The 12,310-nt window shown below is 37.4% G+C and overlaps 1 protein-coding gene across 1 annotated transcript in view; it reads left to right on the top strand.

Moving 5' to 3' along the window:
* Positions 1 to 676: 676 nt before the first annotated feature.
* The window catches only part of SVIL (supervillin), a 115,304-nt gene continuing 103,670 nt past the window's right edge, over positions 677 to 12,310 (top strand). Inside the window, 1 exon segment of the mRNA XM_026710066.2 lies at positions 677 to 827. Coding sequence (XP_026565851.2) covers positions 806 to 827 — 22 coding nt within the window. The 5' untranslated portion in view covers positions 677 to 805.

Below are 12,310 nucleotides of genomic sequence, written 5' to 3'. Positions count from 1 at the left end.
GTCTGCTAAGTTTCCCACATACAAGGCAGAAAAATAGCACCCATCTCTTCCCCCAAATCCTAAAAGATGGAAAATCATATCAACCACATCCCTTTTGCCTCATCACAACCTCTGTAAACAGATAAAGTACTCACAGCAAAATCTCCTCTGCCAGACATTCTTGAGGAAACATTGATTATAGGTTGTGTGCCAAAGCCAAGTCTTGACAAAGAAAGCTGGTTCTGGGCCTAAGTCCAATCTCAAATTAGACACTGCCTATGATGCCCATAGGTACCATTTTAAAGCTTCCTGCGCAAGTTTACAATATTAAACCCTCTCCTGAAAGAGATGACGGCATTCTCCTGAATGGGGTGGCAGCTCTGTATATATTGTCTAGGTAGTGTTGGCAAAGTACAAGATTTTGTGTTCAGTCAGTGGTTAACCCTTCCGGAGAGAAGCTGCTTGAAAGACAATTGTTGGCTATGCGCTTTAACTTCTAGCTCCACAAGTTGCGAACAAGGCAGTCCAAAAATGCCTCTCTGGATCATTTCAAGCTCTCGGGGAAACATGAATGTGCTTATTAGAATTGTTTGTGAATGAGCCAATCGAGATGGCCTGGCCGCGAGGGTACAGGCAGTGTTTTCCTCCTTTCTCTCCTCCACCCTCCTCACACCAAAGGGAGGAGGGGAGAGTGAGGCAGAAGATATAAGCTCAAACAAAGCGAAGCTGTGTCTCTGAATCGCTCACATGCCCTGGATAAGTAAAGCTTGACCCTGAAAGTGAGAGGGTGAAAGAGAGAGAAAGAGAGAGAGAAAGAAGTGGAATTATGATCTTAACAATGGAAACGGGTAAGATTTTTACCGGGCGAGGGGAAGGAAGCAAATGTGCTCATTACAATTGCTCTCTTAAGGAAATCCGTGCCTACACCCTAATTAGTATGTGATTGGCTTAAAGAGTATCTGTGGAGCATGTCATGTGAAATCCTTGTGGGGGACCTTCATCCCTGCAATATGCCATATTTAATGGAGCTAGAAGTGAGATGGGAGGTATTGGCAGGCAGGCAGGAGCAATCTCAGATCAAGCCGTGGCTCTGATTTATTTCACAGAGAGTCATCTGTGCTAAGCATTGAGAAATTCCAAAGAAGCAGTGTGTGGCATAAGGGAAATTTTAACAGCACGCTGTGAAGTCTGGTGGATGTTGCAAACCCCATGATACAGGTTATTGGGTGGCTATGAAAACTTTTTTTAAAATTTAACCCCGCATACTTAAAAAAAAAACAAATAAATGAAGGGGATAGCAACTTGGGTTATTTGTAATAGCAACTTGGGTTACTAGAAACATTTCAAATGACTTCTTCAAAACTATGCAGAGGGTGTGTTGTGAGTAAATGTTGCTCTGGTTAAATGGTCATGAAGAATTCACATTTGCTGGATGGCTGTGAACAAAGGCATAATTTTATGCTTGCTTTAGGAGGGATTCTTCTGAAGATGGCACTTAGACCTAATTAAACTCCTTGGTTCTAATATACTTGTTTTGTTTTCCTTACATTTGCTTACATGACTATTGTTCCAGCACTCAGTTTTACGGAGTTACTTAAAAATAAGTGCATAATGTTCAGTAGGATAATGGTGGGTAAGGTTGCAATTCTAAGCACAGTTGCTTGGAAGAATGTCTCTTTGAGCTCTGTTTTAAGTAACACTTTGTTTTAAATAATACATTTAAAGATTATTCTGTTAATGTTATGTCATTGTCTTCAAGGAACCTGGAAGTTATGGTAAGAAAGGGAATAGGAATGACTTTTAGTAGCCTCTTCAACATTCACTTTGCGCTTGTCACTCTTGGCCCATCCTACCTGACAAGATCGTTGTGGGGGAAAATGGGATGCTTAATGAGTTCCTGTATAAATGATAATATTATTAAGTTTAACAAATTAATAATTATAAATAATGAAGTTGTAGTTCCTAATATTCTTCCCAAGAAGCTATTAATTGCTGGTGATCCATCTTGTACCTAGTTACCTTTACCTCTACAAATTGTATTAATAAATACAAGAAAACAGTACTAGTATAATGGTTGTTATTTCTGTGAAGGTTGAATAAATTAAATTCCCTGACTTGGACTGATTTATCCTGTAGAAACATAGAATTACTGTATGTTTTTTGAAACACCAGTATTCCTTAAACTTTTTATTGTAAAGGATAACAAGTGTCCCTTAAGATCTATATGTATTTTAATTTGGCATGGGTATCTCTGAATTAATCTGAATTAAAGGAGTTTTCAGTCTGCTGTCTGGTTATTTTTTTCCCTTACCAATAATGATTTTAGTGACTAAGCTGCTTCTTAAACTGTGGGGTGCTCTCTGCAACACAGTCAATCTTTTCGCCCTGCATTCTAGAGGAAGGGGGAAGAATTAGCCATTTTCTATTAATCTGATGAAGAAGTGACTTAGTAGACATCACTCTGATCCAAAAGTATTAAACTGCTTACTGAAATGGTGTAGACCAGATATGCATCTTTTTCTTTCCGAAAGGCATTTTCCTCTTGTTAATCTCTTTCCTGCAGTTGACTCTCCCCATTTTTGTTTATTAGGATATTTATCCCACCCACCTCACTTTTTGTTTGGAGAGTGGGGAAGCGCACCCACATTTGAAATAAAGACTAAGATTGCAAATTTTGACAGAGGAATAGGATTTGAACTTGCTGGAGACTAGAACTGTTATAACAGCTGACCTGATCCTTCTGCATTTCAAGAGCTATTTATGGTAGATTAGCTGGTATCAAAGCTCCAGTGTTCAGCCCTTAAAAGGTTGGTCCTGTGTGAAGCTACCACCCTGCATTTGGCTAAGGTTTGGGAGCCTATAGTTGTCTGTGAAGGAATTCCAATGATGGATAGAAATGCTAAACCAGAGAATTGTTCTATTGAGAGTTTCAGATGCTGGACAACATTTGAAAGGAAGGTTTTTGCATTAATGTTTTGGCCCAGACTTTTAGTTCCTGGAATATAACTTTTGTACATGAACTCTATTTGGTGCGCACACACTATCGGAAAGCACCTTTCTAAATTCATCTGGCACTGAATTTTCTTGACCAGTCACAGATATATTTTCAGAGCCTATATCGCTAGTAACTTCTTACATGATGTGTCACTTAGACTTAAATATTTGATTTGAGATAATTTTTTGTTGATGCTGCAGTCTCTTCTGAAGTCTAACTTAGTTCACTGGATTTAAATGTTTTAGAATAGTGGGGTTTCTTTCCTTTTGTGAAAGATTTTTTTCTATAATTAAGAAAAATAAGCTAGGGTTATAAAAAAAACAAGCCAACAAGACTTGAAGTAAGTAATTTCTATTTTCTTGAAATGTTTGATAGCAAAAGTGTTCAAAGCCAGTTGTTTGAGAATGTTTGAGGTTTGTCAGCTTGTTATGTGAATGAAGTTTTTTTTTTTGTCCCAAGTTTGTGCATGTCAGTCATTCAAAATGTTTTGATTCCATTTTCTTCTTTTTTTGCGTATTGGATAAATTTCGTTATGGATGGAATGTTTTCCTCAATGCCTTTTTTTTGTGTGAAGTGTGTTGCAATTAATGATAAATGTGTTGGCCTTTAAATACCAATGAGATACACCAGATTAAATATAGCATGGGGGGTTAGTATTTATAGTGAAAAATTTGCATGGCTTTTATTAACATCTATATAAGATGAATAAGAACTATTCCTTCTGAACTGTTAGCAGCACACTTTTTATTCTCATTAAATTTGAATTTGTTATGCTGAACTCTTTTTTCTTGTGATTTCTGAGTCAACATAATCTGGTTTAGCACAGTATGCTAAATTATATTATGTTTAACCATGGTTTGGTGAATGAACCATAGTTGGTTGGGTTCATTGAGTCACAATTTCTGAATAATGAATTACTGAATAATTGGCTGGCTTATATAACATAAATCCAAAATCATGATTCAAAGACTACAGTTACTATACACACGTAACATGTTAAGCCCAAATTAAATAGTTTAGAGCAATTGGCAGTGACAATTAGCCATTTGTTCTCCTTCATTTGGCATCTCTGGGAAAGGAAATGAATAAAGTAAAAAAAAAAAAACAAGGAACAACAGCATTTATTATGGAACATAGCCTTTAATATTCTGGCCTGTTTTATAACCGGGTCATTCATTTCTTAGTACAAGACTGGCAGCATTCACATATATTCATATAAATACTGCATGATATCCTAACTTAATGTGGTGACTAAAAGTAAACTGTGCTCCAAGGTGCCCTAAGTTCAATTTTTATTCAAACACCAACAGACTAGATCTCCTAGATAGGGTATTGTAGCACACCACCCTCTGTTTATGTCTCTATGTTATGATTTAAAAAAAGATGTGTTCTATCTTGTAGATCTGCTTTAGAGACGTGGAACGATGAGACATTTGACATACTAAATATATTAGCATGATCGGTAAACCTATTAGCTAAGTGGAAAATGAAATCAGTCCTTTGTAAAGCACACGTACCAGAAAAGTAGCTATAGTGATAAACTAAAAAAAACAGAATTCCCTAAAAGCCAATATTTTGAAGATGAGAACATTGAGACACTATTGTATTCACATATATTTGTTTTCCTCCATTAATTTCATACATACCTCTTTGCAGGATTGTATGTAAAGATGGGCTTTTCTATACATTCCTTAATAATTCCAATAGTTGACTGTCTTTTGCATGCATGCAAAATGATAGCCACTTCAGTGCAGTGTAAAGGGATGCTGTAAAGCCAGTACCAACCACCATAGTTAATTAATTTATTATTTATTCTATTTATTCAATTTCTATAGTTTCCCAACTCAGCCAAGTGACTCTGGGTGGTTTACAATTCTAAAATGATAAAACAATTGAAAACATTGGAAGAATAAAAACAAATGCACATAGTTGTAATGATAAACAATCAACTAATAGTAAAGCCAAGTGACAGAGCCCTTAATATCTTCTGAGTCCCAGGTACATAGCCTGCTCAGTCCTCTCCATCTGGCCTTGTTCATATTGTGGCTAATCAGGTATAGACATTGCTCTAAGGGGCTTCCATGCTGCTGTCCATAAACGAGGCAAAAGACAGCTAGATTTTACTTTGAAATGACTCTGATTGTAAGCTAATTATGGCTAAAAGTTTTTTTTATCTCTTCTTTATCCAAGATTGCTCTTATGTTTCAATTGGCAACACATTATACTAATGAATTTTTTATAGAAACTGACTGAATACAGCCATCTCTCCTTTTCCTCTCATCCAGCTCCCCTAATATTTCCCTTACTGCTAACATTCTAATACAGATAGTTTTCGACTTACAACCACAACTGAGCCCAAAGTTTATGGTGCTAAGTAAAATAAATTGTTACGTGAATTTTGCTCCATTTTATGTCCTTTCTTTCCACAGTTGTTAGGTGAATCACTGCAGTTGTTAAGTGTGTAGCACAGTTGTTACTTCCCCATTGACTTGGTTGTCAGAAGGTTTCAAAAGGGAATCACATAACTCTGGGAAACTGCAGCAGTCCATAATAAATACATCACCAGTTCCCAAATGCCCAAACTTTGTTCACATAACCATGGAGAGGCTGCAAGGGCCATAAGCGCGAACAATGGTCATAAGTCATTTTTTCCAATTCCATTGTAACATCACTAAATGAACGGTTATAAGTTGAGAACTACCTGGATAGCCCACTAGCAGCTAACAGTCGCAACATGAAAAACATGTAATTAATGTATAAAGACTAAGAAATTAAGCTGAACCAAAAGCAAAGCTGGGCAGAGTTAAAAAGCTTATTAAGAAAAATAGCAGAAAAAAGGAGATCAGAAAAAAAATTCTCAGAGGAAAGAGCTTAAATCAAAGAGCTTTTAAGATCAGAAAGCATGGAAAGATTCTTATGGAAGAAATTTATATCTTGAGCCCAGACATTCTTAAAGGCATCAACAGACTCATATGTTGTCTGTACATATGTCTAAGTGGAGAAAGCTAAGACAGCTTCTACAAAAGATATACTGCTTTCTTCTTAGGTGCCCTTTCCTAACATAGCACCTTTCATGTTTGTTGAAGTAAAGCTCCCATCACTCCCAAACAGCACACCATGCTGTCTCGTAAAATTGGGCTTTGTAGCCACATGCTTATTTGGAGTTTCCTAAATACAAACCATTCTTATGTCAAGTGCAGATGTTTTGAATTGTGGCGGATTCCAGATCCCCTAGTCTTCCCCAAGCCAAGTCCTTCAAATTTCACATTTGAGTGGAGCAGAGACTGAATGACTGATTTGAAGTAATAATCCTAGCAGAACGCTACAGGTAGACGCTGCTCAGAATGTGGCATAGGCAGTAAGAATAAGCTCTTCCTGACCTTCAAGTAAGCAGAAATATCTCAAGCCATGTTCTGTCACTGTCTAATAACTCAGTGCCTTGTATCAGTTTCACACCGACAAAGGAATCCCTGCTGCCTTAAAAATATGCACATGCAAACTTCAAGATTACAAATTGAAACCCTTTTGTTTGGTCACTATGGTGGCACATGCCAGAACCTGTGTGCTATACGTAGTTAACATGTTGCCTTCACACTGGCCAGACCCAGGTTTAGATCTCCAGGTCTTCCTAGTCCTAAATCAATACCTTAATTGGTGATGTTTTGCAAGTTCACTCTCTTAGCAAAACCTGTCTGCAGAATTGTTGTTGTGAGGAAGTATAGAGCGTAAGGAAAATGACCTAGTTACGGAAGTTCCATTGGCAAAGCAACAAGGAGGAAAACAGTCTAGACTCTAGAACATCAAGATCATGTTTGGAAATGAATCAGATAGACATCTCTGAACTATAAGAATAAAGAAAAAGAACAGCAAACCACAGTTTCAAGGTTCTGTTTTTATAACCAATTGCAATAAAAGTTTTTTGTGGAGTTGATTTCGTGGTCTGGTCTACCTAGTGGGCCAACAATAAGAAGGGAGAGTTCCTAGAACAGTGATGGCGAACCTTTATGTCTTTGCGTGCCAAAAGTGTGCACGTGCGCATGCGTGCCAGGACCCATAAGGCAATGCATGCACTCCCCACCTCCTGCCGATGCATGCACAATCCCCATGCGCACCCCACGTTTCTGCGCATGCGAGAACCCCCCACGCACACCCATTTCTGCGTATGCATGCGTGTCTCCTGCACAGGTCCCCCCTCCAGATACCTGACGATCAGCTGGTGGGTGGGTGGGTGGCGCCTGCACCTGCACAGTGGACCTGCTCTGGGGCGACGGCTCGTGTGTCAGCGGAGATGGTTCTGCGTGCCACTTCCAGCATGCGTGCCATAAGTTCGCCATCACGGTCTTAGAAGAAAGTCAAGATACAAATCTAACATGTAAATATAAATAAATACATCCTTCTCACCTTGACACTTTCCCCAGAAGGCAGGATCATGGCGACGAGTGTCAAATGTCCATTCCAATTGTTGTGTCCAGTGCCCAGTAAAAGAGAGGATTTTGGATTGCAGCTATTTCTGAGTGACAATTGCTACTTTCAAACAGAAGTTCCCTGTTGCACTGAGCCTTAATAGGGTGATCAGTCAACAACCTCATGTCTCTCTTTGCCATTAAAGAATGGATGAACTGTTATTGAATACTATTCTTCTTGGGGAATGACAGGTTCAAACCATCATCGAAAGTAATGATAGATAACTTGCTTTCCCAAAGCAAAATAATTTGAAAGCAAACTGAAAAGAAATTAATTTGCTTCATAAAGTGGGAAAATGGATTAAAAGCAAATTAAATAAACATGAGTAACATTCACTTTCTGAATAGAAAATACGAATCACATCAATAACAAATGATGTAGTTTCATTTGTTAAAGCATATTTATAGGGCTTATTCTTGGGATGAGAAGATTCAACAATATTTGAAGGGCTCTTTTTGATATACAAGCTGGTTAAAGGGACATATGTTATTGTTAATTATATGCTGCACCCGTAATCCAGATGTTACATACCAGGGAAAAAAGCACTAGGACATTCTGTTCCATATCCCAGAACAGTAAGCATGAGTAGCACGCAAATAAAGCATCTGCTGTTTTCTTTGCAGAAGAAGAAGCTGATTATTCAGTATTCCAGAGCACTGTTTCTCAATTTCAGCAGCTGGGGGATTCTGGGAGTTGAAGTCCACAATTGTTAAAGTTGTAAAGTTGAAACATGATCTAGGGAGCTGTCAGGCACAAAAGACCAGGTGCACAAGGGAAGGTTCAATTAAGCTAATTTATTGCTAAAAGCCTATGCATAAGAATCTTCACAACTAATACAGGTAGTCCTTGGCTTATGACCTCAATTGAGCCCAAAAATTTTTGTTGCCAAGTGAGACAGTTGTTAAGTGAATCATTACAGTTGTTAATATGTAACATGGTTGTTAAGTGAATCTGGATTCCCCATTGACTTTGTCAGACGTGCACCAAAGCTGATCACATGACTCTGGGACACTGCAACCATCATAAATAGGAGCCAGTTGCCAAGCGTCTGAATCTTAATCATATAACCATGGGAATGCCAGAATGGTTTTTAAGTGTGAAAAACAGTCATAAGTCACTTTTTTCAATGACATTGTAACTTTGAACAGTCACTGAATGAACTGTTGTAAGTCAAGGACTACCTGTTGTCAGCACTTGCTTAGATAAAAATCAATGGCACTCAAGGGGCTTGCTTGTTGGCTACGTAGGGATTCTAAGCTGAGCATTCTTTTAACTCTGCCCCCAATTTCTGCCATTCCTCCTTCTACAGAAGCCTATCCTTTTCATCAAGGTTAGGATTCCAGATAGTAAAGTTATAATATATAATAATAAACTAAATAAGAAATATTACTGTGTTCTGCATTATTTCACAAACTGTATCTTTCCTTTACCTGATTGGAAAGGCAATGTAAGTGAGTCTTGTTGGCTGGTAGAAGCTAGTATTCTCCCACCAGAATTTGGCCAACAAATATTTGCTCATGTTTTTCACATGCGATGAATTACAGTGGGAAGGTCAACTTTTTGATTTGATACTGGAAAATGGATAATGTTTTATGATCAGTGATTTGATAAGCACATTAAGTAGGTTACTTGGCTGTGCTGGTTTAAGAACTTTAAGAACTGAAGGTGGGCCCAATTTGAGGCCTCCAGTTTGGAAGGACTTTCTAATCATATTACTAAATTAATATCATGGTTTATTCTGCATCCAAGGGATGTTTGTCATTAAATATTTGAGCCATAGTTTATAAAATAGGTGTTTGCAGTTGTTCCATAATTACAACAGGGATCAAACTTTAAAAGAGGTCAACACATTTAAATTCTTGCATAGCATGATCCTTCTGATCTACTGATTCTATAATTTATTTAGTTTTGCTGAGAGGGAATATCCTTCTAAAACTAGAACTAAAGAGCATAAGCATTTATTTCACTTTTTTCTAATGTGCTATTAATGCTTGCTTATTTTGTTAATGTTATATGTGCAAAATGGCTAGTCGCATCCTCCAGAAATGTTGTTGGCAATGAAGAAACCTAACCCTAAGTTTCTACATTTCATTTCTTTCAATGAATCTACCCTCTTGTCAGACTGAAGGGTATAATTTCTTCCTTTGACCTGAACTAAGTAGGTAAGTTTAAAAAATTAAAATAATTGCTTACATTTGAAAGTTGTAAAAAGAAACCATGCTTGTATCTGCAACATGAACAAAAAAAAATTCACTCTAGTTAAAATATAAAAGTATAACCACAGATTAACTGTATAATAAATATTCTGCTCATAAACATTAACAATAAAAACATTGCAGAAGTTTGGAATATTAGCATTGCTTATATCTCAGTTACAATATTCATATTCATTGTATTGTATAGTAATGCAATCTGAAACTAAAATTCAGGACCCTTTCCCATTGCTATGCAGCAGAGTTATCTACCATTCTTATATATGCAGAAAACAATACTGGCATGAAATTTGCTGGCCCTCTCACTGAATCCAGTTTTGCTCAGATTGTGTGTATTTTGACTTGCTGCCAATTATCCTAATTTTTCCTGTTGATATGCAGTAAGCCAAGATTTCTTTGGTTGTACCAGCTCGTGGGAAAATCGTCTGCCATGTTTTGTACTACTCTTAACAAAAATAGAGTGGGTCAGACTTCAAGACTCAACTGTTCTCTTGACCCTTTCCTGGGCCCTCCCGCCTACACCACACACCCTCATAAACTAAGCTCAACAAAACAACCCAGATTAGAGTCAGAAGGGAGCTGAGTCGCAACAATACTCTTATTTAAGATTTCTTTTCTCCTCTTTTCCTTTCCTTTTCTTTCTTTTTTCTTTTCTTGGAATAGGCAAAAATGCCACTTTTCAGATTCCTCTGTGTTCAGTTTGGGAGAGGAACAAGAACTATCATGGCATAGTTTTGTATTTCAGCCTTGTGTAAATGGAAGTAAAAATAAAGATAAAGTTTCCTCTGTCCAGCCATGTCCGATTCTAAGGATGGTGGTCATCTCTATTTCTTAGCTGCCTCAGCTCCTGTCCACCTAGCACTTGAAAGCATGCAAAAGCAAGTAGATAAATAGATATCACTTTGATAGAAATTTTCCATAGATGTTGGCTTCTGGTAACTAAGATAAAAGTAGAAGTTTTCCCTATACAATGGTATCCAACTCTAGAGAGATGTACTCATCTCTATTTCTTAATTAAGTGTTGTTCAAAGATGCTTTTGTGATCACATGGCCAGTGTGACTAGATGCTAAGATGCATGGAACACTATTACCTTCCCGCCAAAGGGATATCTATTAATCTACTCGCATTTGCATGCTTTCAAACTACTAGATGGACAGGAGCTGAGGCAGCTAACAGAAGCTCACTCCATCGCATGGCACTCAGGCCTCGAACCCAGCCTAACAGCTTTTCAGCTGACAGCTCAAGGTCTTTAACCACTGCATCAGAACTATAAAGTCTGATAAATGACCAGTAGTATTGCATTGTCCAGGTTCTCTGCTGTCCACTCCCACTTGAATTCCTCTCCAAAGTAAATGGGTTGGAAAGTATAATTTGTGTTTGTTATTCGGTGGTGTTGGCATAAAGAGGAAAATATTACCTTAATACCTATACATTTAAAAGACAATTTAAGTCTGTCTCACTAATGAAATGGAAATATCAAAGAAAGACAATATGAGGACATAGCTCGGAAAAAAATAGCGATAAAGTATTTAATCGAAGTGAGAAAACTGCCAGTGAGAAAGTACTTAGGATAGAAATATGACATAGTTCATAAAATAGTGGCAGACATCTGAGTCATAGTTTAAGTCATACATTGAATTTGAAAGCTACATGGCAGGAAAATTTTCCATTGCCTTGGCTGAAGCAGACCACAGACTTGAATCATTTTGCTACAAACTTCATATTCATAAGGCTTGGCAGCATTCTATCTTAGTGATATTTCTAAATTCTAATTAAATCTGAACTTTATTAAAGAGCTCAGATTGGGCCAATTAAAAGACATGTGTGGTATAATGCACATTATTCTACATCTGTAGATCACATTCACAGTTAAAAAAGCAATGTACATTGTTGTCTATTGCAAACTGCTTTATTGTATGATATGATGGGAAAATTTCTTGAGATTCCTACTAAGAACTTGCAGATCTTGATGATATCATGGGTACTACTGAAGATAAGTCAGTTTAGAAAGTAGAGCAGCTGATGCATGCGTGAGGTTTCCTGAAAGTAGAAATGATTTGGTTGCTTCCTGGAGTATTCAACTATGGTGTTAAGCATATTTGTGGTGTTACTAACATGTTGTGATCGACTGAACATCACAGAATAATGTCAGAGACTTAAATAGCTTCTGCAAATGGGTCAGTTCCTAGCATACTTTTTAGTATATGGCAGAGCAGTGTGACATGAAACAATTGGAAGGATTGGGCATATCTGCTTATTGGCTGATGAGAGCTTTAATCTTCCATGTGAATTGGCAGAAAAAGAGACTGAGAAGAACAGTCCCAAAATGCTGTTGTCGATTGAAAGCTTGAAAATCTCGAAGAAAGTAGAAAGGGGGCAAAATGGGGAGAGACATTAGACATATTACTACATTAAGCATCCTGGCATGCAGAAGGGGATTAAGCAGGATATTTTTAAGACTCGTATTTCAGTTCAGTTGCTAATTTTAAATTTGTGCAAGTGACCTGGAGGGAAGGGCTAGTTATCATCTAATTGCAGATTATAAGACTAAATTAAATTTGCAATCATCAAGAGAAATGCATAAAAATGAGGGTGTGTTTTTTTTTAAAAAAAAAAACTACTTTGCCAGTGAGCTGCAGCTGGAATTATTCTACCAGC

The sequence above is a fragment of the Pseudonaja textilis genome, chromosome Z (genome assembly GCF_049901715.1).
Source record: "Pseudonaja textilis isolate UNSWEBS1 chromosome Z, rPseTex1.2, whole genome shotgun sequence".
Lineage (NCBI taxonomy): Eukaryota > Metazoa > Chordata > Lepidosauria > Squamata > Elapidae > Pseudonaja > Pseudonaja textilis.
This window is presented reverse-complemented; position numbering and strand designations above follow the sequence as displayed.